This window comes from Podarcis pityusensis (genome assembly GCF_964106645.2).
Source record: "Podarcis pityusensis genome assembly, chromosome: 3".
Lineage (NCBI taxonomy): Eukaryota > Metazoa > Chordata > Lepidosauria > Squamata > Lacertidae > Podarcis > Podarcis pityusensis.
In genome coordinates, this window is record NC_138026.1 from 33090655 (window position 1) to 33117888 (window position 27234).

Here is a 27234-nt window from a genome sequence, read left to right on the forward strand (position 1 = left end):
TTTATTGATACAGCAAGTGGAAAAAACAAAAACACAAATACCAAATTACACACAGGAATAACCATAGACACATAATTTTCTTGGCAAACAATAAAACATATATTGGTCTTAACACTAAAGACCCGACCTCCTGTCTATTCCATATTTCGATTTGATATTACTTTTATCCAATACACACTTTTATCATAATTAAACTTTTTCTTAACATATCTAATTTATTATATCTACCTTGCAACTATTACTGAAGTTCCCCGAATGCTGCAACAGAATTTAAACTACTATATTTATTTTTCAGATATTCTTTGAAAACCTCCCATTTTGAAACAAATTCCTGTTTTGATTTATTCTTTATTTTTTCTGATAGACCATCTAATTCGGCATATTCTGTCAGCTTTTGGTTCCAATCTTGTATAGAGGGGATTTCATTACTCTTCCATTTTGCCGCGATCAGAACTCTTGCTACTGCGGTCGCATAGAAAAAGATACCCGTCCTCTTTTGCGGAATATCCGAATCTGTTATTCCCAGGAGGTAGGCCTCTGGCTTTTTATTGAAAGAGATCTTTAGCATTTTTTGCAGTTCTGCAGGGATACTCTCCCAGAATATCTGTATTTTCCAGAGGAAACCATTCCAAGCGTCACGTCGTCAGCTGATCCTCAGAGTCTGCACCCAACCAGCACCAGCGGACTACAATTCCCAGCAGCCCTTTCGCGACCCAGCCACGCACCCCCCCCCCCCGCAAAAGTTTGAAGCCGGGAGGAAGGGTGTGCGCGATGGGCTAGTTCCCGCGCGGATGCTCGGTTCGAGAGCGCGAGGAGGCGTCCGCGGGGCTGCCTCTCGTCTGCCGAGGATCTCCGAAGTGCCTGCCCTCTTCCTCCAAGTCGCTTGCCTGGGCATGCCCGGGCGTGCAAGGTAGGCGTCGCCGGCGTCATCGCGTGATGAGCATTGCGCGCACTGGGGCTGCCCCTCGGTAAGCCACCCCTCCTGCTGCCTCTCTGGCCTGTTCCCTCTCTTCCAAATCGTCTCTTCCCCACACTTGCACCGTCGCGCTTCTGTTTGGGAACGGCTTTCGTTGCATTGAATGGAGGCCTTTTGCATAGCCACCCACCCTAGTACCGCGGTTCTTTTGGTGAGCCCTCGCGGGTAAGAAAATGCTAGTCCCGAAAACGTGGTGTTTTTCTGTCTAACCGTTTCCTTGGTTCGCTGATATCCTTGCTACTCTGATAACTCCCCACTTGGAGCTTTTCCTTGGGTCACCGTTGCTACTCCCCACCCCCCAGTCAGATAATGTTTTTTTTTTTTTAGGGTCCCCTCTAGATGTCCTTTTCTAAATGGCACGTTCGTGGTTTGTGCTTCCTGGTGCATGTTTCTTCCCGCGCTGTGCCATAGATGAGCCCGTTTTTAGTACTGTTCGCGCATGCAAAGGTTTCGTGGTGGTCTGCTTCACGAGCAATCGGTGCATATATCCTGTACTGTTCAGATGTGTTTTATTTGCATCTAGTCTTCAGACCCTACTGCAAAGCGAATGTTTGACTTCAGTAGAAGTTTAATTCTTGAGTTAAAGATAACTTACATCATAAACAAGCTTACAATGCTAAAATTGCTTGTTGGATCATAGCGTGGCCCTTTTAAAAGGTCGAGGAAAACTTCCTTTAACAAATACTAAAATGCAATGCTAACATGAATATATCTGAATAAAACTATGTAAAACCTAACTGAATGGAAATGTAACACAAACATAAAATTCTGTATCTCCACAATTCTACGGCACAGCATGCCCTTTTATCAATTTTATCCTCATGAGTTACTGCATACAATGGTCAAGACTGCACATTTTATATGTTCTCAACCCAGTAGATAAGTTGTAGACTCATGGGCAGGCCTCTCCCTAAAATTTGTACTAAGTATTGTCCTCAATATGCAGTGTATAAGGTACATAATATGTGAGATCTTCAACCTGGTTTAAACCACAGGGACAGGTGTTTTCAGAGTATGGCATATTTCTGAACCTTCCTAAAACAGCTGAAGGCATTAGGTTTAATTGGACTCCAGTAAAGGCCATCCTCTCACTCTGTTTCTGCAAATCCTTAAAATAGCAAGGTAGTACAGAAAGCATGTATAGAAGATTCTTATACAATGGTGCAATTTCAGAGATTGAGGCAGTTGCTCTGTCCATCAGAAGAGAGATACCAATCTGTTTAAAACATTTTACAAATAGAATAGAGTCAGAAAGGACCACTGGGGTCATCTAATCCAACCCTGCAATGCAGGAATGTTTTGCCCAACGTAGGGCTCGAACCCACTACTCTGAGAATAAGAGTCTCATGCTAGTTCAGAAAAGCCTAATGTCGCCCATAGGAATGAAACTAATCCCGTCTGCTTAGCAAACTCTACAAGGAAGGTGTGTCCCATTTTCTGTTTGAGAAAGTGGCACCACCAAATATCTGAAACAGAGTACTGTACAGTACTTGCTCAATTTTCACCTCATCTAACGCCTGTATGTTTGGTCAATCAGTTTGGTCTTTTGATAGGCTGCAAGTCTTCATTTTTACAGTAATTACCAAAAGGCTGAAGGAGACATGACCCAATCAGGGTTAAAGACATCAGTATTGTGTCCCCTGTGTATAGAAGGGATGTCATATTTTTTATCATGTATCTTTTTTTCCAGAGGCAACAGTGAGAGCCAGACAGTTGTGCAACCACATCATTTCTATATAAGTTGAACAGCAGAGATGCCAGGATGCATCATTGATGGATACCCTTTGTGGCTTTGATAAAATCAGAGTTCCCCATGGACATCATCCAGACTTTTAAAATGAAATGTTGATATAGAGAGCCTGTATACAATATAGAAGACATTTATTAGCTGCCTCTCAGTCCCCCCCCCCCAAAATGGTATAATATCAAAGGCATACCTGAGATTGAGAAAAGTTACCTACAAAGTTTGAGAGCTATTTACAGTATATTTTTTTGTACAAGGTGATTTAAAAGGAGGCAGTAATCATTTATGGCTATCACAGCTTGAAAACCTGCTTATTCATAAGCTTGTATATTATTGGTTACTACCCAATCCTCTAACTCATCTAAGAGAGATCTAGCAGAGATTTTCCCAATCACATCAAGTAAATTAATTGCAACCTGTTGGATTTTGTCTTCCACCATTTTTGTGGGCGGGGGGGGGGGAGTATATAAAGACTATTCAGTTGGAACCTTCCCAGAAGTATCAATGTAGATAAAGGGTGAGGCCAATATTTGTGTTGGATGAGATAAAAAATTCCCTTAGAGTTGTGTTTATTTTAGTTTGTGCAAGTAATTGACTATATTTCATTCCTTGTCCCAGGTGGCCATTTGGCAACAGGTTCTAATGGTAGACAGGATGGGTCAGCTCATTCAGAATAAAATCCTCTCCTATAGTTTTTATGACACTCAAATTTTGAAAAAGAGCTACCTTCCATATTAGACACCAATATGAGCAATATAGAATACAATTAAGAAAGTAACCCTTTCTCCCCTCTATCGATTGTGTTTAATAAATTTTTCAGATTATGTTAAGGGTCTCAGAATTTGTTTTTCCATGTTCTTTAATAATAAAACTGAATTTGATTAAAATAAACCAGTTTGTGTTAAGATTCAACAAAGTTAATTTTATTTGGTTAACAATCCAGATTATTGTTGACTTCTTTTTCCCCATGTTGAAAATTTAAGATAGTTCCTTTCCATTATTCCTTTTCTGGAGTATACTGGGTTACTTCTCTGCCTCCTGGGGCCCAAAACTTTTCGCTGCAGGGCAAGAGCCCTTTGGCTCACATCTTTGGCCATGTAACTGGCTTTTGAAGTTACTGGGAGGGGAGCGTAAATTAAGGACCCCAGGAATCTCAGGTGGATCACAGATTCCCAGCACGCTTCTCACCCAGCCAATTCTAGAATAGCTGCACTATAGTACCTCTGAACACAAATAATGTTAATTCTTTGGGGAAGCATTACAGAACAACTAACAAAGCAGAATAAATCCACCACTAATGCAGTATTATTCTTTCAAGAACATGTTGCAAAATACGCCTTTAATCTTCAAAATCAAAATATGTTTTCTTAGTGTAGCTCGTTGCCCTTTGTTATGATAATTAGAGACTTTGGTAATTAGGTAGCATATAAATAGCTTCGTGTGTGTGTGTGTGTGTGTGTGTGTGTGTGTGTGGAAAGCATGGCCTCCATGGGACTGTCCCTGAATAAGTTTGGCCCAACTCATAGTCATGGACATGCCTTTGACCTGGTGTTCACCTCTAGTGACGTGAGTGATCTGACACTAAGTAAAAGTGAAACAAAAGAAGTGCCATGGTCAGATCACTTCCTGGTGCAACTGGACTTCTCCACGACCCTTCCCCTCTGCAGGGAGGTGGGACCAATTCGGATGGTCCGCCCCCGCCACTTAATGGATCCAAATGGTTTCCAGAGAGTGGTAGGGGATGCTTTAGCCCATGTTGATGGCCTTTCAGCTGATTCCCTGGTGGCCCGCTGGAATGCGGAGTTAACCAGGGCTATCGACTGTCTGGCTCCGAAGCGCCCTCTCCGATTGCATGGAGCGCGGACAGCCCCCCGTGTTTTTCTTCGGAGCTGAGGGCGATGAAACAATCGCTGAGACAGCTAGAGCGTCGGTGGCAGAAAACTCCGAATCTGACCGGACACAGGTTAGAGCTCAACGTCGAGCCTACCAAGTGGCGATAGCGACGGCAAAGAAGACTTTCTTCACCGCCTCTATTGCATCTGCAGAAAATAGTAGCAGGTGACTCTTTCAGGTGGTTCACAATTTAACGGAACCACCTTTACTGTCGGGGCCTTGTAAAGACCCCAAGATCTCCTGCAACGATTTTGCAAAGTTTTTTGCAGATAAAATCACTCATATTCGGAAGGAGCTAGACACCACCATGGGAGCAGGGCCGGGGCGGGAGAGTGCTAGAGCTCTGTCTGGTCAAGTTGCATGGAATCAATTTCAATCCGTTACCCCCGAGGATGTGGACAGGCTGCTTGGACACGTGAAACCAACCACCTGTCTCCTTGATCCTTGCCCATCCTGGCTAATAAAAGCAAGCCGGGAAGGGCTGGGCGATGGGCTCTGCGGGGTGGTGAATGCTTGCCTCTGTGAGGGAACATTCCCAGATCCGCTGAAAGAGGCGGTCATTAAGCCGCTTCTTAAAAAACCATCTTTAGACCCGGCCAGTATGGCCAACTATCGCCCAGTCTCAAATCTTCCATTCTTGGGCGTGGTTGCTGAACAACTCCAGGCACGCCTGGAGGATGCGGACCATTTGGATCCCTTCCAATCGGGATTCAGGCCTCATCATGGGACTGAAACTGCCTTGGTCGCGCTGGTTGATGATCTCCGGCGAGCTAGGGACAAAGGTGAGAGTTGTTTCCTAGTTCTGCTGGATCTCTCAGCGGCCTTTGATACAATCGACCATAACATCCTTCTGGACTGTCTTGAGGAGCTGGGACCTGGGGGCACTGTTATACAGTGGTTTCACTCCTTCCTCCTGGGCCGTGTTCAGAAAGTGGTGGTGGGGGATGAGTGTTCAGACCCCTGGGCCCTCACTTGTGGGGTGCCTCAGGGTTCCGTCCTCTCCCCCATGCTTTTTAACATCTATATGAAGCCGCTGGGAGAGATCATCAGGGGGGTTGGACTGGGTGTCCATCAATATGCAGATGATACCCAGCTCTACCTCTCTTTTAAATCAGAACCAGTGAAGGTGGTGAAGGTCCTGTGTGAGTGCCTGGGGGCGGTTGGAGGATGGATGGCGGCTAATGGATTGAAGTTGAATCCTGATAAGACAGAAGTACTGTTTTTGGGGGACGGGGGCGGGCTGGTGTGGAGGACTCCCTGGTCCTGAATAGGGTAACTGTGCCCCTGAAGGACCAGGTGCGCAGCCTGGGAGTCATTTTGGACTCACAGCTGTCCATGGAGGCGCAGGTCAATTCTGTATCCAGGGCAGCTGTCTACCAACTCCACCTGGTACGCAGGCTGAGACCCTACCTGCCCGCGGACTGTCTCGCCAGAGTGGTGCATGCTCTAGTTATCTCCCGCTTGGACTACTGCAATGCGCTCTTCGTGGGGCTACCTTTGAAGGTGACCCGGAAACTACAACTAATCCAGAATGCAGCAGCTACACTGGTGACTGGGGGCGGCCGCCGAGACCACATAACACCGGTCTTGAAAGACCTACATTGGCTCCCAGTACGTTTCCGAGCACAATTCAAAGTGCTTGTGTTGACCTTTAAAGCCCTAAACGGCCTCGGCCCAGTATACCTGAAGGAGCATCTCCACCCCCATCGTTCTGCCCTGACGCTGAGGTCCAGCGCCGAGGGCCTTCTGGCGGTTCCCTCATTGCGAGAAGCAAAGCTACAGGGAACCAGGCAGAGGGCCTTCTCGGTAGTGGCGCCCGCCCTGTGGAACGCCCTCCCATCAGATGTCAAAGCGATAAATAACTACCTGACATTCAGAAGACATCTTAAGGCAGCCCTGTTCAGGGAAGTTTTTAATCTGTGATATTTTAGTGTATTTTTGGTTTCTATGGAAGCCGCCCAGAGTGGCTGGGGAAACCCAGCCAGATGGGCGGGGTACAAATAATAAATTATTATTATTATTATTATTATTATTATTATTATTCTTTTATTTTAGTTATCTGCTCATAATACAGGCTATTGATATAAAGCAAAATATTGATATCAAACCTTTTAATAAATTATTAGTACTCTGTTTCTTAGTATCATGTATATGAGATACTCTACAGTCACTATTAATAATAAAGTGTCAAAGAGATCGGTCTGAATTATTGCATCGTTATGCAAATTGCTGACATGTAAAGGTGTTCTCCTTTCCCTTCCCTTTTCAGATAATGGAGTGTCTTGTATCTTCTAAAAGAGCTGAGAATGCATCGTCTGAACAAGAGGAAAGTGAAGATGAGGTTGAGTTTGTTGGGGTATGTAAACAGTATCAATCAATCATTTATTGTGTTTGACTAAAAGCCATTACAAACCTAGTTACAAAACCGGCATATAAACAATATCTATTTTAAATCTAAGCAACACCATAGTTCCCTCTAATAGCAAACCTGGGCAATTGAGTACCTATAAGTATGGAAACTAAACAGATAGTGGTTTCTAGAGACACAGGCAACTCCTTGGATGTGCATTGTATAAGCTTGTAAATTAAAATACTTTTTTTCAACCCTTGAAATGCCCAACAAGGAGATAAGGAATGCTTATTGAACTCATAGAAGAGGGAAATAGTGTAAAGAAACATCAGGCAGACAGAAGAAGTTGTTCAGTTAAATCCATAACTCAAAGCAGTTGAGATAATGGCCTGGTTTTCACATCAAGACAAGTCAAACTATGGCTTATTGGGACCATGCAAATGTTTCCAGCCCACAATATCTGGAGAGCACATTGTTGGTTACCCCAACCTGATCCTGGAGAGCTATGTCTGAAAAGTGGTCTATAATTAGTAAATATGTAAAATAATGAATCAAAATGTGTTGTGATACCTTCCATGAAGAATGATATTGTGAGGGAAACCAATGTAGCCCCAGGCATTGGCCAAAGCAGCAGAGAACTTGCTTGCCTCCTCCCTACCAGGCAGAACACTCTGCTCCAACTGTCAGTTGCCTGGGACTGCAGAGTACAAGCAAACCAAAGAACAGGCTGGCCTTTAACACCGGCCAGAGGGCTGCTAGGTATGGTGATATAAGGCTTTTATCTGTTCTGAATTGTCTTGGAAATAATTTGATAGGTAGGGTGTGAATCTTTAAAATAAAGTACAAAGGATTTGAAACTAAACTTTTTTTTGGCACACTGTCCGAGGAATGTGGGGAAAAATGAGCTGTCCTTATAAATCTGTTTCATGTGTCTCGTTTTATAGTTAACCTGAATTATGTGGCAGTGCATTCAGATTCCTTCAGTGCCCAAATACAGATAAATTTATTTTTGTGACCCATGTCCATATGTGTTGTTTTTTTCCATTAGGAAAACATGAGGAATTCTGAAAAAGTGGGTGGCATGTGTTCCTTCTTGTACAAAGGCTAAGCAATTTATAAAGTTCCCTTCTGTTAGTACTTTAATTTTAAGTTTTTATTTTGCTTTCCCCCGCTTAAATCTGTGTAGCAACCTTGTGAGATGCACTAGGGCTTAGATAGTGACTGGTCTAAGATCACCTGGGGAGCTTAGTTATTAAGTGGGAATTTTAACCTGGGTCTCCCCAGTCATAGTCCAGATCTGTTACACCAAATTGGCTCTTCATGTAAAAAGCCACGGTGGGAAGGCTTACCAGTGAGAACCATTACTGTTAGGAGTTCAGCCTACACTCTAGTAGGACCCTGGCCGAGACACATGCCCGACTGGCATGTTCCCTCCCTCCTAGTCGATCGTTCGGGAGCTTCATAAGCTTTCTTCAGCCCAAACTTCACAGCAACCGATGCCAACAGACATCGGCACACTTAAGGATCCGCAGAGTTTGCGCAACTTGTGTAACAGACCTCAGCAACTCAGCATTTTTGCTAATCTACTTTATTTACATATAAACACACACAGATCACTGCAGCATGGTTCCCTCTCTCTCTAGCATCAAACAGCAAAAAGAACAAAGGACAATAGTCCCACTTCACGGAACACAGTAACACAAACATCCTGCCTTTGTCACTTCCCACTCTGTGGAGTCAAAACATATAGACAACAATCACATAACTGCAATTACGGAGCAGGAATTCTAACAATTACATGAAAATAATTTATCTCTCTTGGTGGTTCAGCCTCCCCCCTGCCCAAAGCAAAAATGTTAATGTTGGTGGAAGTGTTGGTTAAGTTGTTCTGTGTTCTGTATGACACACTTCAGTTTGACTAGCTGAACACTAGCCATCACGTAATGGATCACCTGGGGTGAATGGTTATCTGTAAAGGCATATAATTAATAAATGTCATTTGCCCCCTTCCTTCCTTCCTTCCTTCCTTCCTTCCTTCCTTCCTTCCTTCCCTCTTTTGTTTTCCCCACTGCCTGTTTTGAATTGGCAGTTCCTAGGCAGTTGCCTGGGTCCTTCTCTGAAGGTGGGCTTCCATCAACAGAAGAGCTTTACTGGATTGTTGGATGTTTCGTCACCGTCTGTTAGTAGGCAGTCTGTTTTAGAGCTGGACTTCATTCAACTGTGTATGGCAACAAATGATAATCTGAATTGGGCAAGAATGATAATAATACTTATAAAGGCAATGCTTCTGAATATACAATCAATTTGTTCTGTTCCTAGATCTTGTAACTTTTGCAGACGTGTGTAGAAAGGCCGGGGGGGGCACTGTTATGGTAAACACATTATCTTCAGTGGGTCTGGCTGTTAACCAGAAGGTTGGTGGTTCAAGCCCATCCAGGGATAACTGTGGGCACAATTCCTGCATTGCAGTGGGTTGGACTAGATGACCCTCTGGATCCCTTCCACATTATAATTCTGTGATTCTGTGTTTTCTCTTCCATAGGAAGCTGTGTTGAAACCAGTCTTGGACTGCATTGAACTTAGCAGCGGTGACGAAGACGGTAGCAGTTCTTCTAATGTGAGTGTTCCCTACCGTTTAAAATTGTTGGACAAGAGTTTTCTTTGGAATTACTCCATTCTGTCTGTCTAAGTTTGTATCACTTGAAGGGGAGTACATATGGTTCAAATATATTCTTATTTTATCTATGAAAAGAACTCTTGAGATGATTTTATTTTTCTTTACCTGTTATATTTGTATATTGCACATCTAACCAATTCTCTGGGGAGTTTACAGAAGCAATAAAACACAAACTAAAACTTGAAGTAAAAACACTAAAAGCTAAGTAACTTACAAAAGCAGAAAGCCCAACAACACAAAAAAAACCCCCTCTATGTAAGATCAGAATGGAACACAACAGCTAAAACAATTAAAACCAGCATAAACCACAGCAAGGAAAAAAACTGATGTAAAAACTGAAGCATCCAGTAGATTGCGATAAGAAGGCTTGAGACAACATGGAAATCTACCTGGTGCATAAATTATCATAGTGTAGGTGCCAGATAAGGTTGTCTGGGAAGGTATTCTGTAAGCAGCGGGCCGTCTCCAAAAAGACTTTCTTGCTGGTAGCTAGCTGCTCACTTGGAAGATTTGAAGCGAAGGCTTGGAAAAAATGTTCCTTTATCACCACTACAAATATTTTATATGTCTGTTTCGTATCCAATTGTTAAACAGTATTTAAATTCAAGCTGCAGATCCTGAGGAAACTAAGAGCAGATTCGTGCATTCTCTGTGCTTTTTGTTTTTATACATTTATTCCATGTGGGTCTTTGATGGCTTATATTGAACCCTTGTGAATGGGTTTTTATCCTTGTGAATGTTTTTATCCTTGGCAACCTTTTGCTAAAGAATTATTCTCCCCTCCCCCCGGTACATTGTTTGGGGGTTTTCCAGACCCCTGGAACCAACTAGGGGTGAGCAAGTAGAAAGTCTACACTTTCTACTGACAAGGACTCATTAGCTGAATCCCAACCATGATGCCTAATTCAGTACTTAACCTATGCCAGTAGGGTCACCGGCAACTGGTGTTGTGAAGTACACTTAGTGGCTGTTATTAAATCAGGCTCATCCCTCAAACACTAACAATGCTGTGCAATTTACATTGCATCGTACTTGAGCCTCCTGACACATAGCAACTAAGTTGAATATGACATCCTCAACCTCCTCAACATCTGAGGGAACAAAGCATTAAGCAATAGCTTTTGTGAGGTAATGGTGTCATCTGCCTAAGAGTAAAACCTCAGAAGCTGGGGAAGCCCAAGTAAAGAAGGGCTGAAGGAAAACAGCGGGCTTTCTTCAGATGGCAGATGTAAGTTTCTGAGAGACAGATGATCACTTTGAGAATTTATTAGGCTGGGCCTGGATCAGATAGATTTATTCTGACTAAAGAAAAACTGAGGAGGGAACTGGATATTTATGCCCAGTGTGTTATTAATACCTTTCAGAGGAAGGGAGCCAGTGTCTTGAGTTGGTGTAAAAGGCTGTCCTCTGCAAAGGTCTTACCAGAAGATCACGACTCGTGTGGATTTTAATAGTTGGTTAAACTGTCCAAGCAGCCAAGAATACAACCAGAGGAGTTTTAGGGATTGTCCCCAGTTGTGAGAGCATTTGGCTGGGGTGGAAGTTTAGGCAATTTGGCCTGAGGTTAAAGCCAATTAGAAGCGGATGTCAGCAAAGGTGTTTGTTGAATCTTCAGAAATTGTCAACAAACACTAAATTCCCAATCTCTCTCTCTCTCTCTCTCTCTCTCTCTCTCTCTCTGTGTGTGTGTGTGTACACACTCTTTAATAAATCAGCTGTCTTAATTAAATGGTCATACTGTCTTTAATGTTTGCATCCATCTTACACCTAAACCGACTATAACAGCTGCTAGGAGGTTTTTGAAAGCATTGTGAGTTAATTAATGGCATCTGAAAGTTAAAGAAGCATAGATACCTTAAACCTGTGTTTGTATAAACCTCACTTTGTATAGAGGTTGAAGAAACCAGTATCCCTGACAGGTGCCATGTGAACAGTACAGAACACAGCATATAAATACTTTTTAAAAAAGAGTATAATGAGAGTTGTTTTTTAAAAAATAATAATATCTGAACCCATTTTTGCGTCTGTTAGAAGATGGTGTAGCAATGGTCTTAAAGTATGCATCCTCTTACTTAGGTGTTTGAAGAGTTCTCTTGACTGGTGTCTAGAAAATGCCTCGGATGCTTTTAAGCATGCATTTCCCCCAAGACTTTTATCCCAAGTTCCAAATGGTGGCAGACAAAATAATTGCCCCCATCCCCAGCCCTTTGTAGTGGATGATAAGATGTTGCTATTGAATTGTCTGGCAATTTGTGGCAGATGGTAATATGGGAGAACTTCTCTTCATTTGTAGGTAAATGCAAAACGCAAAGACTACATCGATTATCAGAAGGAAAAGGTTGCTTCCACACTAGACCGCTTGGCACGTCATGTAGAGGTAGAGAAACAACTGAAAGAAGAGAAAAATAAAGCTTTCAAGGTATGATTTTTATTTTTACAAAAAACAATGAGGGATTATCATCCAGGTTTTAAACCACTGTTTGGCTTCAGCTGTTATTTCCAAAGCAGAGCTTGTTTGTTTTTAAAAAAAGATTAAATGGCCTATGTTGGGTAATGTTTCCAGCTAGATTTTTCTCTTCTGGTTCCAAAATATCTTGGTAAGCACCCTCCCTCATTAATCCTTGAACCTGGTTTCATGCTGCCATTGTGTCCAGTCTAGAACATTGTGTCCACCGGTACTCATTAGTCCTTCCCGTGAGTTCAGCCTCTCAGTAACTACTGTACATTTGTTTATGTAGTACATTGCCAGGTTGTGCTCTTCCACGTTTCCCTCAGTGCTCTAATCTTTCTGAAACTTTATAGTTACTTGGATCAGTTGCTGTTTTTTATTATTTTAATGACCACGTGCTATGGTTCATGTGCGGTCGTGATGGCTGTGGCAGAAAGCGCTAATGAGGGTGGACCTTGTGGTCCTGTTTTCCAGCATTTCCTCTGCACCTATGAAGCCTGAGGCTTTAAAGATGGGAAGTTGGCATGCTAAGGAATATATGACTGTATCCGTTTGCCTCGGGTAAATCTGTCCATGTTTTTTTGCTGTTAATCATTGTGGTAAATATAGCGTGCAGGCTTCCTAGCCTGTTAAGGTAGCCTTTTCCAAATGACTTTTTGTTCTAGGGTCAGGTTCTGGCAAACAAGTGTTGACCCCTCTCTAAAATTCAGCCAGCACAGGCTATTGGGGATTCTGCAAATAGATAGTGGTTATAATACGTAAAACTACTCATCTCACAAATAACTGCAGAGGCCAAAGAAGTAGTTCAGTTCAGTTCAATTTAGTTTACTGTGTTTTAGCAAACAGACATTACACTAATAATAATAATAATAATAATAATAATGATGATGATACTATTCCCCAACCTTTCGAGGACAAATTATTTCCCATGCCCTCCTTCAGATTTTGTTACAGGAGTTTGTAGAGCCTTAGGAAGAAATGTGGGTGTTCTGAAGGAAATATGCTTCTTTACATCAGACAAAAGAAAACAGGTCTTTGCAAGAGATGGCCTTCCCTTCTGTGATCTTAACAATGGGTGGATGTAGTTGTTTCTAAGATTGTTATAAAAAGAGCATTCAAGGAGTACAAAACATATACCATAGTTTTCCATGTATAAGATGAGGGTTTATTATTATTATTATTATTAAAAAATAATAATGTTCCAAATTGGGGGTTGTCTTATACACGGATAGTGCAGAGTGGGGACGAGCGTTTGATTGCAGCCACGAGCAGGAGATTGTAAGCGGTGATTTGGAGGGTGATTGGTGGCTGCGTCAAGGGCTGCTGTTGATTGGCTGCCGCTGCATCAATATGGCGGGCAATTGGCAGCGAGCAGGCAGACAATTGTTGGCTTTGTCGACGTGTGTGACTGGCAGCGTTGGTCAGGCGGGTGAGCGATTATCACAAACCCCCCCCCCAAAAGAAAGCTCAACAACTGTGGGCAACCCCCCCCAATTTTCTTAATTTGGATTCCCCCCAAAATAGGGGTTGTCTTATACACGGGGGCGTGTTATACACAGAAAAATACAGTACCTTGTTGAGGAACTGGCAACGCTGTAGTTCAGTGGTGGATCTGCTTTCCATGCAGAAAGTGCCAGATACAGTCTTAGGCATCTCTAGGTGGGGCTGAGAGAGGCACCTTGTCTGAAACTTTGGAGAGCCACTGCCAGTCAGTACAGCGAATGCTTTGAGCTTGTATGTGTATATATGCTTTTCGTATTGGCGGTAAATCAGTGCAACTAATTGCACACGCTGTCTTCCGGCTGCTGGTACCATTAGGAAAAACTGGATTTGCAACATGCTCACGGACTGCAAGAGCTGGAATTTATCCAGGGACATAGTGACACAGAAGCAGCAAGGCAGTGCGTGAACCAGTGGCTGAAAATGCCAGGTAATGTATTGGTACCGTTGTTTCACCATTCAGAGGGATGCACAGTTCTTCTGGGTGAATAGTTCTACCTTAGTTACAGTCGATCGCTTCTCCCTTTCAGACACATGTAGAGAAGTAAGCAAGGTACGGGTAGCCTTCACAGGAGAAACATGTTTGAGCTTCATCCTTTTCTTCCGTACAGTGATGGGGAAGTTTTGGCTCTCTAGCTGTTGCTAGGCTGCAGCTCCCATCATCTCCCTGACCATTGCCTATTCTGGCTGGGACTAGCAAAAGTTGTTGCCCAACAACTGGAGGGTTGCAAGTTCCTCATCACTGCTGTAAGGAGATGCTGTAGCTTAGTACATTTGATATATTAAGAAGTATGGCCCAACTTTCCTCCTAGAAGAGCCTGGGGCAGCTAAATGCTTACATAGCACTTTCTGGATGTGCAAAGCACTGCAGATGAGGAGCCCAAGCTCCACTCACTGTGCCTGCAGCTAAAGAATCATTAGCAGCAGGGCTGAGGGGTGTGTGTGTGTTTGGCAGGCTTGTTCTTCAGAGCCTCTTTTCCCTGTGTAGACCTGCCTATCCACCTTAGTCTTTCTTAGCTCTGGTAAGTTTCATCATGTGGAACAAGCCAATCTAAGAATGCAGAATTACTTCACTTGCTGTGACTGGGCGCTCCAGGATGTCACCATGAGGCATCCATAGCCACATCTTACGTGAACCACTCAGCCACTGCTCACCTCATTCATCCGTGCCGGCAGATTCCCTTGGATTGGGGTTGCAGGCCTCCTGTTAGCCCAGTGTCAGGAATGGGTGTGTTGCTGTGTTCTTTCCCTTCCTTGAGGTTCACATATTCACGAGTCGAGTTTTGTGCTGGATGAAAAATGAGGGCAGTATAGTCGTCAGTCTCATGCGTTTTAAACAAAAGAAGCAGCGTGACGTTGCAGCAGTGTGTTCTGTTTTCTAACCTGTCTTCGAGCATCAACTACATGATGTATTAAGTATTTTTGTTTCACGTTTTAGGTCTCAAGCCAGGCACTGTAAACTCTGGAAGGAGAGCATTACCTCAGAGATCAGACCAAATACAATCTGACAGTAAATCCATTGTATGCCCAATAATGCATTGCTACAGAAAATTTGACAACAGGCATCTTCTCCTGGGCCACCTTCAGAGGTACAAATTTTTTAGTTTGATCAGGAAATAGGTTGCTAGACTGCCTGAACATGGGACACGGTATCTTACAGGTAGTCTCAAATGTGCAGTGCGCTGATAGTTGTTCTGCAGAAATTTTATGCCTCTAGAAGCCAGGAAATGTTCAGTTTTGCAAGTATATTCAGACTTCACATATGTTTTAGTAAACAGGTTTTTTTTCCTAAACCTGTTGTTGTAATGGGCAACTTCTAAAGGTTTTCTTATCGTTCATATCTATTATTTAATCCTGCAAATTTATATCCTTAGGTTTGATCATTCTCCATGTGATCCATCAGTTACACTACATGGATGTCCAGCTGATGCATTTGCCTGCATAGTCTGCAATAGAAGATTCCCCACATCTCAACTATATAATGAGCACGTTTCCTCTAAGGCAAGAATTTAAGGAAATGCATGTTTTCACAAAAGTAGCAGGGAAAAAATATCTCCCCTCAGAAGAGTCTCATTTCATAAACTCGTACGCGAATCTTTGCAGGGATTTTACTGCTCAGGGTTGGCTTTTGATAATTTTTCAAATCCAGAGGGGGGAAAATCTGCTTCTTGTAGGTGGTTGTGGCTCATAAATGGAGCAGGTATTAGTTGATATATTTTGAGATATGCTTTTAGTATTAAGAGCAAATTTCCATAGCATCTTATAGAAAATGTTCTTCATAATGTTGGAAAACAAATGTTCTCCGTTTGTCTAAAATTAAGTTATTGTTTTGTTTCTTCCCACCCCTTCAAGGCAAGTGAAGGTGATGGCCATGAAAAGAAATACCCTCCTCAGCATATTCAATGCTTTGCATGTCCATGTTGCTTTCTCCTTTTTAGCATGAGAGATGAGTGTCTGCAGCATATGTCTGAAAAGAATCACTTCTCTCAGGCTTTTAAACTCAGTGGTATGTCTCCTTTGAAGTGTATATATTTTTCCATCTGAAATTACTGGATACTGCATGATTTGAGGGGGAATGTGGTAAAAAACATTAAAATTTACATCACTTCCTTAAAGTAACATTACCACCTTGATCAAGATGATAATGTTACTTTAAGGAAGTGTCCTTAGCTTCATGCTAAGCATGCTGAATCTGCTTTCTAGAATGCCTTCATTCCCCACTTCCTTGTGCATTGCCACCGATGCAAATTCTTCCCAGACTCTGTAAGCTAAGATGGGTTTTATCCTTCCTGAACATTTCAAGTAAAAAATTTGGCAGGTCAGATCAGACTTTCAAGGTTATAAACAATTTCCTGTGTTGCTCATGCAAGATAACTAAAAGGTAAAACATAATGTGGCTTATGTTGGACAGAAAAGAACCTGAAACTAATATATAAAACAGCACAATTTGATTTAGCTACTTTTGCTAGTCAGATAAAACAAGGACATATATATATAGAGAGAGAAGGTTGCCAGGGAAGGTTTTTTTCCCAGAGCAATGACTGTCCTCTATAGTGTGGCTGAGGTGTAGGGTATTGTTCCCTCTAGTATGCAAGGTCCATAAAATATATATGGTACTGCTTAAAATTTAGGATATTTCTGGGTACAGCCATATGATGGGTGCCTTTCTGTAACTTGGTTTCTCAGATTATATCAAAGTAGATTAGTTTTGCCCTTCTTCCTGGCAGCTAATAAATTTTGAAACGAGTGCAAAGTAACTAAACAGCTTTAAAAAACCCTGTCCCTGCACTCCTGTCCTGACCAGTCTAAACATAGTAGGACCAAAACATCACTCTTGCAACACTTCTGAAAAATGCTCAGATGTGACTCTTGAGTGTGTGACATTTCTCAGGAACCAAGTGATGTTTGTTAGCTCGTTCTTAACTGCCTGGTCTTGGTGCATTGTTGACATGATTCTCTTACTTGAATCATTTGTAACCTTTGATTCTTCTCCTTTACCACCTAGTTGTTCCTCGAAGTAAGTTTTGCATGTTGACTGACTGGAAATGGACAACAGGTTGCAACAAACCCTTAAGTCAAGGGACGGGGAACCTGTGGCCATCTAGAATCTATGTTGTTGGATTCCCAACTCTGGTCTGCAGATGGTTAGGATTGGTGGAGCATCACGGCTCTAGTGTGATGTGGCCTAGATGCTACCGGGCCATGCTTGCTGTGCGCCACCCTTCTCTGGTGCTGCACTCGTGTCTACGTTGGAGGAGGGGGACACCAGCATGTGGGTGGCCTTCCTTTTGGGAAGTGAATAATGTCTGGTCCTTTCTGACTCAGTGATACAAATAACTCTGTGCATTCCGTTGCAGATAAAGCAACACAACCACAACCTTTGCCATTCCCAACTTATGCAAAGAATCTTCTGATCTCCTTGTGCAAAGAAATCCCGTTCCAAGTGAAGTGCACATCCTGCCATCAGGTGTTGCGTTCTCATGTGGAGCTAACAGCACACTTCAGGTCTGTTGAGAGCCTTCCTGCTTGTAGAATGGGACTCCTTTCTCTGTTTCTCCTTTAAACATTTGTTGGGCAACAAGCCTACTTTCAGTTCTGACATGTATGCGCTCTTTCTCCATTCATGTTAAACATGGGAACGAAGACTAAAAAAGTGGCCTCAGTGGCCCTGAGTCCTTTCCATCAACTTTGGCTGATGGCCCGGCTGGACAGAGACAGCCTAACTACTGTCGCCTGTGCTCTGGTAACTTCCAGGTTAGATCACTGCAACATGTCATATGTAGGGCTGCCTCTGAAGACGGTTGGGAAACTTCAGCCGGTGCAGAATTTGGTGGCCAGGTTGCTTACTGGTTTGAGCACATTACACCAGCCCTGGTCTTACTGCACCGGCTGCCATTAGTTTCTTGGCCCAATTCAGAGTGCTGGTTTTAACATATAAAACCTTAAACGGCTCAAGACCTCAAGAACCGCCTTTCTCCATATGAGCCTACCCAGACCCTGAGGTCATCATCTGAGGCCCTTCTTGGTGTGCCTCCTCAGTGAGAGATCTGGAGAGCAGCAACACAAAAAACAGGCCTTTCTGCTGTGGCTTCCCACTTATGGAATGCTCTCCCAAGGGAGTGTCGCCTGGCGCCTTCATTACATATCTTTAGGCATCAGGCAAAAAATATTCCTCTTCTCCCAGGCCTTTGGCTGATTGACATCTGATGCCCTTCTGAATGTGTTGTGGGAGAGGATGTTACTGGTTTGCTTTTTGTTTCGCGTGTGTGTGTGTGTGTGTGTGCGCGCGCGCACACACACACACACACACACGCACATATATATATATAGTATTCTTATGTGGTGAACCATCCCTGAGATCTACAGATGATTTAATAAATTTAATAAATAAGATAAATAATGTTGACCGTAGTGCTGAACTGTCTTTGCTGCTGGGAAAATAGCAATGTCCCTAAGTTGTTGTCGTCACATTCCTGTCCTTAAAGGCCTAGGAAAGAGGTAGGGAATCTTTCAGCCCAAGAGCAACCTTCCCTTCTCGAGGCAACATGCCAGTAGCAAGTGGAGCCAGAGGCAAAAGTGGGCAGAGGAATGGATATCAAGCATTACGCTTCTACAGTGAACTTGTTCCTACCCACGCTCACACATCCTTCTCTAGCCAGGCAACCAAGAGGCCTGTTCAGTGACACATTCCAGTGGGGCAAAAACACCCCAGTAGGGTCTGAAGCACTGCTGGCCAGGCATGTGGCCTGGGGAGAGTCCCAGGGGCCAGATAGTGAGGCCTGGAGGGCCTAAGATACCTTCCCCCTGGGCTGAGAAGACAGAATCTTGTGCTTCTAGCAGCTGCAAGCCTTGGCTTTAAAGGGCTTTGTCTGGTATCTGGGGCATTGCCACTGCAGAAGAGGCAGATTTAGGAGACAATGACTGGCAGTGGCCTAGTGTCATTCATCCCCTGTTTGTTTGGAAGGCTGGGGTTTTTTTAGACCATACTGATTTTTAATTTATTTTTTTGGTAATGCGCAGCTAAGTAGGTATTACAATGTCCTTTCCCATTTTAGAACTCGTTGTCGTGATGCTGGCCCAGTGACTCTGTCAAAGAAGCGCATCTGCCAAGTCGCCGAAGTATTTAAAGCCAAAGGTTTCTGTCACACCTGTAGCGAGCTGTTTATCAACGACACCCATATCCGTCAGCATATTTCCAAAACCCTACACAAGGTTAAAGTTTTCACCACGATGGAAGAATCCATCTTGACAGTATGCCATGTCAACGAAAGGAATAAAAGTGCCTCTCATCTACAGAAGAATAGCAGCTTTTTAAAATCTTCTCCTCTGAAGAGACCTTCGGACTCGATTGAATCCGTTGCTGATGAGAGGAAAACAGTTTCAAAACGAATAAAGGATTCGGAAGGCAGAAGCCAAGAGGTTAGCAGTGCTCCTGCCGTCAAAACCTGGGTGTGTCAGTGCGAGCTGGCATTTCCTTCTGAGGAGCTGGTAGAAAACCACATTTTTTCTGAGAACAGAATCTGCCGCAAATGTGCCGTGTGCGGCAAGCTTGCGGAAAATGCAAGCGTCATCCGTTTGCACATGAGCCGGTTCCATGGAGGAGCTCACTTGACTAATTTCGTTTTCTGGTGTCAGGTCTGCAGTGTAGCTCTTCAGAAAGTAGATGACGTTAAGGCCCATGTGACAGAATATCATGGTGTGCACAGCTTTTACCGTGAGGATGCTGCTGCTGCTGCTGCTGAGGATGCTACAGCTGAGGATGCTACAGCATCTTCTGGTGCACTGTACGGTAGTTCACTTGAACAGAAAGACCGAACTCCTAGCCCTATGGAGCAGTCTCCACCTTTGAGCCCCATGGATGTGTCAATGTCTCGCCAGTGGCAGTGCTGCATGTGCGAGGAGCTCTTTGACTCTGAAGACAGCGTGAAGCAGCACTGTGTGTCATTAGAGAGCCACCACTTCCACAGGTACAGCTGTGACTTGTGCAAAATGACATTCCGGAAGAACGAAACTTTCCATCGACACTGTCAGGATAAGCATAACGGTGTCATAAAGGTCAAATACTTCTGTGGCTTTTGTGGCGACCTGTTTTTTGACGCCGAGGAGAAGTTCTTGCTTCACTTCAAGGGCTTCCATAGCACAGATTACATATGCGTGTCTGAGGAAGCGGGGACATCGATCAAGAGTACCGAAATAGTAGAAGAGAGCAATCGTCTGAACTGTGGTTGTCGGGAGAAATACTTTAGCAAAGAGAACAGGAAGGCAGATTACAAGAGGTGTCAGAAGGCCTTGCTGGAGAAGGGCAACTTGTGGTTCCGTTGCACCTTGTGCTCCTCAACAGCGCAGAGCTTTCCTGACGTGATGGCTCATCTCATGACACACTCGGAGCAAAAACCTGACCAAGAATTGTACATTGTGAGGTGTGGAGCATGCAACAAAAACTTCAACGATATTGGAGTTGCCCACCAGCACTTTCACAGCAAGCACTGCTACCCACAAAAGCCCCAGCTAGCCCCAACTCAAGCAGGAAGTGACGTCTTCCAGATTTCCTCTGGTGGATCCTGTGTAGACAAAAAGCCTGAAAACCTAATGCTTTCGGAAGACAAGACTGCAGCAAGTGCTTCAGAGAAGAGGTGGCCAGGAGAGCTACCCAAGGAGCAAGTTAAGAAGCCACATTCTGAAGGGTTTGGCGTAGGTAGGTAGAAACCATGGTATACTTTGGATGCCCAAACAAATATGGCTGCCCAAACAAATAATGGCTGCTGAGAGAACCTTGCAGAACAGCTGGGGCTTGTCAACACTTTGCTTGCCCTGTGCCTGGAAAGCACGGGTCCAGGAGGTTTTCCACTTGTCGCTCACAAAACCCGATTGCTGTTTGGTTTGATTCAGCAGTAAACCACAGGTTTTTTGGGTGGAGGGAAACGGAAATGTTGGCGAGCCCTTGGTTAAACTGAACATGTAGTATTTCATAGCCTCGGCAAACTCTGCTTATATAATTGTTTCCATAGTGGTACACGTATTTAGTCTTGCACCCATTCTACGTCATCAATGACAATTTTTCTAGCCATGTGAATAAGAAAGGCTTAGGAGATTTTTGGTAGTTGTTTTTGAAGGAAAAGAATGCGTTTGTTGATACCCTAATTGTGAAATGGCTACAGGACAGTAAAATCTCAGGCGCTGTGTAGAAATTCATTTTATTCAGTAGACTTTCATCATGGCATTGTTTTGTAAATAATTTCCCCAGCACCTGAGAGCCCTTCTGTATTTGTCTGTATTCCTCCTCACTGTTTACAATTACGTTTGGGCAAGTAATCATCTAAATCCAAATGCAAGCTGCATAAAAACAAGCAGAACCTCATAATGAAAAATGTTGAAGTTAGTATAAATTTGCTGAAGGCGGTACCCTATTGAGTATGTATGAATTACTTAAATTGCAATGAATTTTTAAAGAATTTGATGTGCTATGTTTTGAATTTTTCTGAAGTACAGATTTCTACAGCTGAGGAATCCGTATAATGTTTGTTATGCTTCCTTCTTTTTCCCTTCCACCCGACTATGTAGATGACAGAGATCTACCTGATCTTGATTACTTGTGTACCATGACTCATATTATTATGATGGATTTGGATAACTGGGGAAACCTTTTCCATCAGTTGCCTGCTACCCTTAACCAAGGAACTTTTATCTGGGGTTTTCAAGGTAAGGAACTCGTTGGCAGTGCAAACTTTCCCTTGATGCACACTGTATAGCACATGTGAGTCAGGTAATCTACAAATGTAGCAGCATACATTTACACAAGTTCATGGCATATAGCATTCCTAATTCAGGCAAGGTGTGTTAATACTGGGCTTTTAAGCCCTGAAGGACATAGTTGACAAGTACTTGAAGTGCTTCCCCCAGAATCGGTCAAACCCAAGTTCTTGAGATCTGTGGCGGAGGCCCTGTTTGCTATAACCCCCCCATTGCGTATGATTCAAGAGGTCCCTACACACAGCAGGGTCAGCTTAATAGCAGCACCTTGTCTGTTGAACCACTTCCCAGCACAGATCCAATGGTCCCCCACATTGTGTTAATTTAGGTATCAGTTTAACACCCACTGGATGCTGCATTTGTCTGCATTTACAGTGGTACCTTGGGATGCAAACGGGATCCATTCCGGAGCCCCATTCGCATCCCGAAGCAAACGTAACCTGTGTCTGCGTGTTTGCAGGTCACGTTTTGGCGCTTCTGCGCATGCATGCGGCATCATTTTGATGGTCTGCGCGCGCGGCAAAACCCAGAAGTAACGCGCTCCGTTACTTCTGGGTCACCGCAGAGTGCAACCCGAAAATGCTTAAACCGAAGCGTATTCATCCCAAGGTATAACTGTAGTACAAATGTTGTAAGTGATGTCTACCTGAAAACAGTTGAAATGAGGATCGACCACCTTTTATGATGTTAGGCGTAGCTCAGTCCTTTGCCCATTACTATGGGAGCATGTTTTGCCGCACAAATTAGCAAAAGTTACAAAGCTGGAGCATGTATAGTACATTGCATATATCAACCATGTGCAATTTAGATTACCCGCTTCTCAGAAACATAATTAGTATTTCACAGGGTTTGTGTTATACACACACACACACACACACACACACACACTTACTTTTAAAAAGTAACTGTCTATTCCCTTGTCTAGTCCCTCGAATCTCTTAACAGTGGCTGTCTTCTGGTTTACTGCTTAGGTGGGCACAACAACTGGAAGCCACCTGTGAACTGCAAGATTTTTAACTACCTTAAGAAGATCGGGTGTTTCTTCCTCCATCCACACTGTGGTACAAGGAGAGAGGCTGCTGACTTTGCAATCTGTGTGCATGTAAGTTTTCACGCACCTGTGCTGTGATAAGATGCAAAGGAAATATTTTGCGTTAGGGTGTCAGTTGCTGGCATTCACCGAGAATCCTATCACAGTGCAAATATATAAAAAAAATATTTCATAAAACGTATATACCTCTTGATTGTAAAAAAGCACATACACAACAATGTGTTTTACAATGTTTGGGCTAAAGAATGTTCAATCTTGTCTACCTACACAATCTGAAATCCTCTCACTAAAGAAATTGTATGCCCATTGTCTCTCTGCCTCGCATAATTCATGTTTTGTTCCATAGGTGGGCCGCCTGGATGAGCATCTACCAAAGCATATTCCTTTCACTATTCTTTCGGGAGACAAAAGCTTTCTAGAGCTTGAGGATCAGCTTAAGATGACTCAGCGGACAACTCGGATTCTAGATCCTCATAAGATTGATTCCGATATGATGTATGCCTTATTGAACAGCATTTCAGATACAGCCAAAGGTATCCTTTCTAATACGTTTATATATACAGCCTAGGCATGCATTGCCTGGTGGAAGCTACTTCCAGGATTGAGGTGAGGAGAGGCAACCTGTTTACGTACTGTACTGCTTTAGGAATAATTCCTCATCAATAGATCACATAATAAAAAATAATAAAATAAAATTTTATTTATATTCCGCCCTCCCCAGCCGAAGCTGGGCTCAGAGCAGCTAACAACAGTAAAATAATACAACATTCTAAAATCGTTCTAAAGTCCGCTTGTAACTTAGTTTAGTTGAACTAGTTTGCAGGGGCTCTACAGTATGGGCCAGCCACTAGGGAAAAAAAAGGTAATAGAGGCAAAATAAAGAATATAAAGCCCGTTAGTGAGCAATGTGTTTATGCTCTGTTTAAGGAACAGCCTATGACAGGGATGGGGAAGGCTTTTGGCCCAGGAGGCCAGATCTTTTATCTTGCCCCACTAATAGCGAGCCAGCATGGACAGGTGTACTGGACCCCTCACCTGTCAGTCAATCTTGTGACACGATGACGTCCTGTGATTGGCACCCATCACAGTGCAGTGCTTCCCAAATATTCAACAAACATCACGTTGCCATGCGTGTAGAAGGCACGGCACAAGGGCTTTGAAAGCCCTCTACTTGGCACTTGGAAAGTTCTGAGTACAGGACTTTCAATGTACTTTGCACAGCGCTTCTGAAGCACCAGGTGGTTGTTGGGCTTTGGGTATTGCTATGCAGAGCAAACCACTGCAGAGTTCACAATTTGCTACATAACGCGTAAGAATTTGGCTCATATTTTACTCTGAGAAACGTTTCCTGGGGTCGAGGTAAATTTAGGAGCTAGAGCTAATCCCAGAGTCCTCTCTCCCACTTTTTCCTACAATGGCTTATTGTGCAAAATAAGTCACGGTTGCCTCATTTTAGATTTGAAGCAGTGGCACACCAACCTCAACGTTGTCTTCGATGCTCCTTATTATTTAATCACTTGATCTGAAGCAGTTTTGTTTTGGAAGATCAGTGGGAATTCAAGACAGTTGCATGCCCCTTTTGCAGCATGGAAGTTGCTGCAGCATAGCTCATTCCTAACCTGCAAAGGAAAAGTCTAAAGGTGTGCACTGCAAGATCTTATGTTTAGGGATTTAGTTCTGTTTCACAGAAAGCCAACAGGAGCTTCATGTAAACCATTTTTTTGAGTTCAGGTGCAGCACCCTAGAGATCAAATTATGCTAGTCCTGCCTGTATAAGTGAGTACAGAATATCTTGAATTGAGATTTTAGAGGGTTCAGGCGTCTCTTTATGAAATACCGTATTTTTTGCACCATAACACTCACTTTTTTCCTCCTAGAAAGTAAGGGGAAATGTCTGTGCGTGTTATGGAGGGAATGCCTACGGGTGGCATGCCTACGGATTTTCCTCCTCTAAAAACTACGTGCATGTTATGGTTGGGTGCGTGTTACAGAGCGAAAAATACGGTACATCTCTGTTGTTGATGTACTTTGTAAAAATGCATCACTGTTGTTGAAAAGCTTATAATTTGAGTCTTCCCTGTTTGCTGTTCTGTGCAATTGTTATGGGGGTTAAAGTATGAAAGCCACATGCAGGTTTCATCTATTTTGTTGCATGTTCAGTTCTGTAAAGTAATATGAACTTGCAGTTGAGTGTTGGCATGGATCTCATGTTCTTTTCCTACATGGAAATCAAGTTGAAGGGTGGCTTTTAAAGGACATTGCACTAATGGGAACGCATTCCCAATTTCTTTACCATCCATCTTGCTAAGCTACCTCAGTGTGGGTGTGAAGATAAACCTCTGTTTTGGTTATATGTTGCACGCTGTTTGAGGGTACTGGGTTTTGAAGCGAGGAAGGAAAAGTTATGACAGCCAGGTTTTACCAATCAACAAAACTCTGAAGAGGAAAGCTAGTTGTGAGAGCTATGGTATTGCATAGTTAGTTCTGTGTGTGTCTTTTTACAGAAAATGAAGTGGTAGATACTCGAATGGCAGTGGAGCAGGTTTCAGAAGTAACAAAGGACCAAAACGGTATGTTAATTTCGCTACAAGATGCTTATTCAAGAGATGAAGTGGCCGTAGAAAATTAGATTTGGCAATATTATCAAACAAGGGAGAGCCTAGAAAGCTTTTTCCCCCAGTATATGTGCAAATTCCTGTACAGGCACCATGACAGAGAAAATTGGCTATAGCAAGAGAAAGGACTTTCCATAAAATGGGCCTTTGCTTACCATTTGAGACATGGATTTAGGCCTAGTTAATACAGTGCTTGCATGTTGGCCTTCAGAGGAGTGAGCCGGGTTGTCATGATACAACCGAGGATCTTATGGAGGCAATGGTTGTATGAACTAGCACCTTTGTGTGCGGGGGCATATATGTGGCCCCCGCAATTGTGTGAGCTGTCTTTCTAGAGCTGTTGCGATTGTGCACATTGTGACAGCCTTGTGTATAGTTCCTAGCGGAGGAGGTTGTATAAACCATTTGTGCCTGCTAGCCATCCCACATACCCCCAGAGGCTAACATCTGGTAGCTGCCAGCTATGTGAACAAACATTTACAAAAGTTAGAACTTGCTATAGGAAGGAGCATAGCTTGGTGGTATCTGAGATCTACATGGCAGCATACAAATTTAATAAATAAACGAATAAAAGTGGTAGAGCACTTGGTTTGCGTGCAGAAGTTTCCAGGTTCAGTCGCTGGCTTCTCAACGTAAATTTGAGACTCCTTTGTGAAGAAGAAGAAGAGTTTGGATTTGATATCCCGCTTTATCACTACCCGAAGGAGTCTCAAAGTGGCTAACATTCTCCTTTCCCTTCCTCCCCCACAACAAACACTCTGTGAGGTGAGTGGGGCTGAGAGACTTCAGAGAAGTGTGACTGGCCCAAGGTCACCCAGCAGCTGCATGTGAAGGAGCGGGGAAGCGAACCCCCAGATTACAAGTATACCACTCTTAACCACTACACCACACTGGCTCTCTCTCCAGGTGAAACCCTGGAGGAGCTACTGCCAGTCACCATAGCCACAACTGAGCTAGATGGACCCAGGGGTCTGACCTTTCTGCAACCACTGATTAGGAAGCGGTAGCCATTTCTTGCTTGAGTCAGTATTTCAGCTATGCATTTGTTTTGCAATTTTAAGTCCTGCTTCTTTAATGCAGATGCAGAGGAAGATGCAGCTTTTCAAGAGGCCATCAAGCGAAGCATGGAAGAGATGTGAAGATGGCTTGGTATCAGTGCACGAAAAAACATCTAAGCTGGCTCCCAAGTAGTTGAAATTTGTTCGTTCTATTACGGCGATTAAAAAAAAAAGTACAGGTTAACATTTCACAGTCTCAATGCACTTTAAGAACTGAGCTCTACTGACACATCTAAGCATCATAAACTGCAGTGGAACTTGAGTACCCTTAACTGGATTTCAGTTATCCCACATATTTGTCTCGGTGATATGCAGTATACAGGTGTGGTATGGGACAGCATATTTAAGAGGCTCAAAAACGTAGTTCCACTGCGTGACAGAATGGCTTAAGCTTTAGTTTCTTAAAACTATCTGTTTTGTAAACTAGGCTTGCCTTTTTTGTTTTATTCTTTCTCTTCTCCCCTCTCCCCAGGCTTTCATGGATGTTAATGTTTCTTTCTTGTTGTACATGCATTTCTAGCATAAACATTGCAACAGATACATACTGAATCCTCATTTTCTTTTACTGTCTTACCTTAAGGGGAAAATTAAGTAGTACTGCAATCTCCAGTGCTCTGGCAAACTTGTGATGGGTCTCCACTGTGACTTTAAGAAGTGAAACAAATGTTTGA

General features: G+C 43.3%; 1 protein-coding gene and 1 long non-coding RNA gene across 2 annotated transcripts; one reads left to right on the forward strand and one right to left on the reverse strand.

Moving 5' to 3' along the window:
• Positions 1-755: 755 nt before the first annotated feature.
• On the forward strand, positions 756-27103 carry ZNF451 (zinc finger protein 451). The gene is made up of 15 exons (XM_080998097.1): positions 756-910; positions 6883-6969; positions 9506-9580; positions 11934-12059; positions 13908-14019; positions 15028-15178; positions 15464-15590; positions 15942-16095; positions 17447-17594; positions 19145-20784; positions 21651-21788; positions 22811-22941; positions 23237-23423; positions 25395-25460; positions 26586-27103. The coding sequence occupies exons 2-15, from the start codon at positions 6886-6888 to the stop codon at positions 26642-26644; spliced, it is 3198 nt and encodes a 1065-aa protein (XP_080854223.1). The 5' UTR covers positions 756-910; positions 6883-6885; the 3' UTR covers positions 26645-27103.
• LOC308472842 lies at positions 6787-7717 on the reverse strand. The gene is made up of 2 exons (XR_013983765.1): positions 7534-7717; positions 6787-6928 (listed from the first exon to the last, which is right to left on the reverse strand). It is a non-coding gene; the product is annotated as an uncharacterized lncRNA (long non-coding RNA).
• Positions 27104-27234: the final 131 nt, after the last annotated feature.

Coding starts and splice junctions, on each gene's coding strand:
- ZNF451 (XM_080998097.1), top strand. CDS start 6,886: ATGGAGTGTCTTGTATCTTCTAAAAGAGCTGAGAATGCATCGTCTGAA. Junction 6,970..9,505: donor ATGAGGTTGAGTTTGTTGGG/GTATGTAAACAG, acceptor TCTCTTCCATAG/GAAGCTGTGTTGAAACCAGT. Junction 14,020..15,027: donor CCAGTGGCTGAAAATGCCAG/GTAATGTATTGG, acceptor TTCACGTTTTAG/GTCTCAAGCCAGGCACTGTA.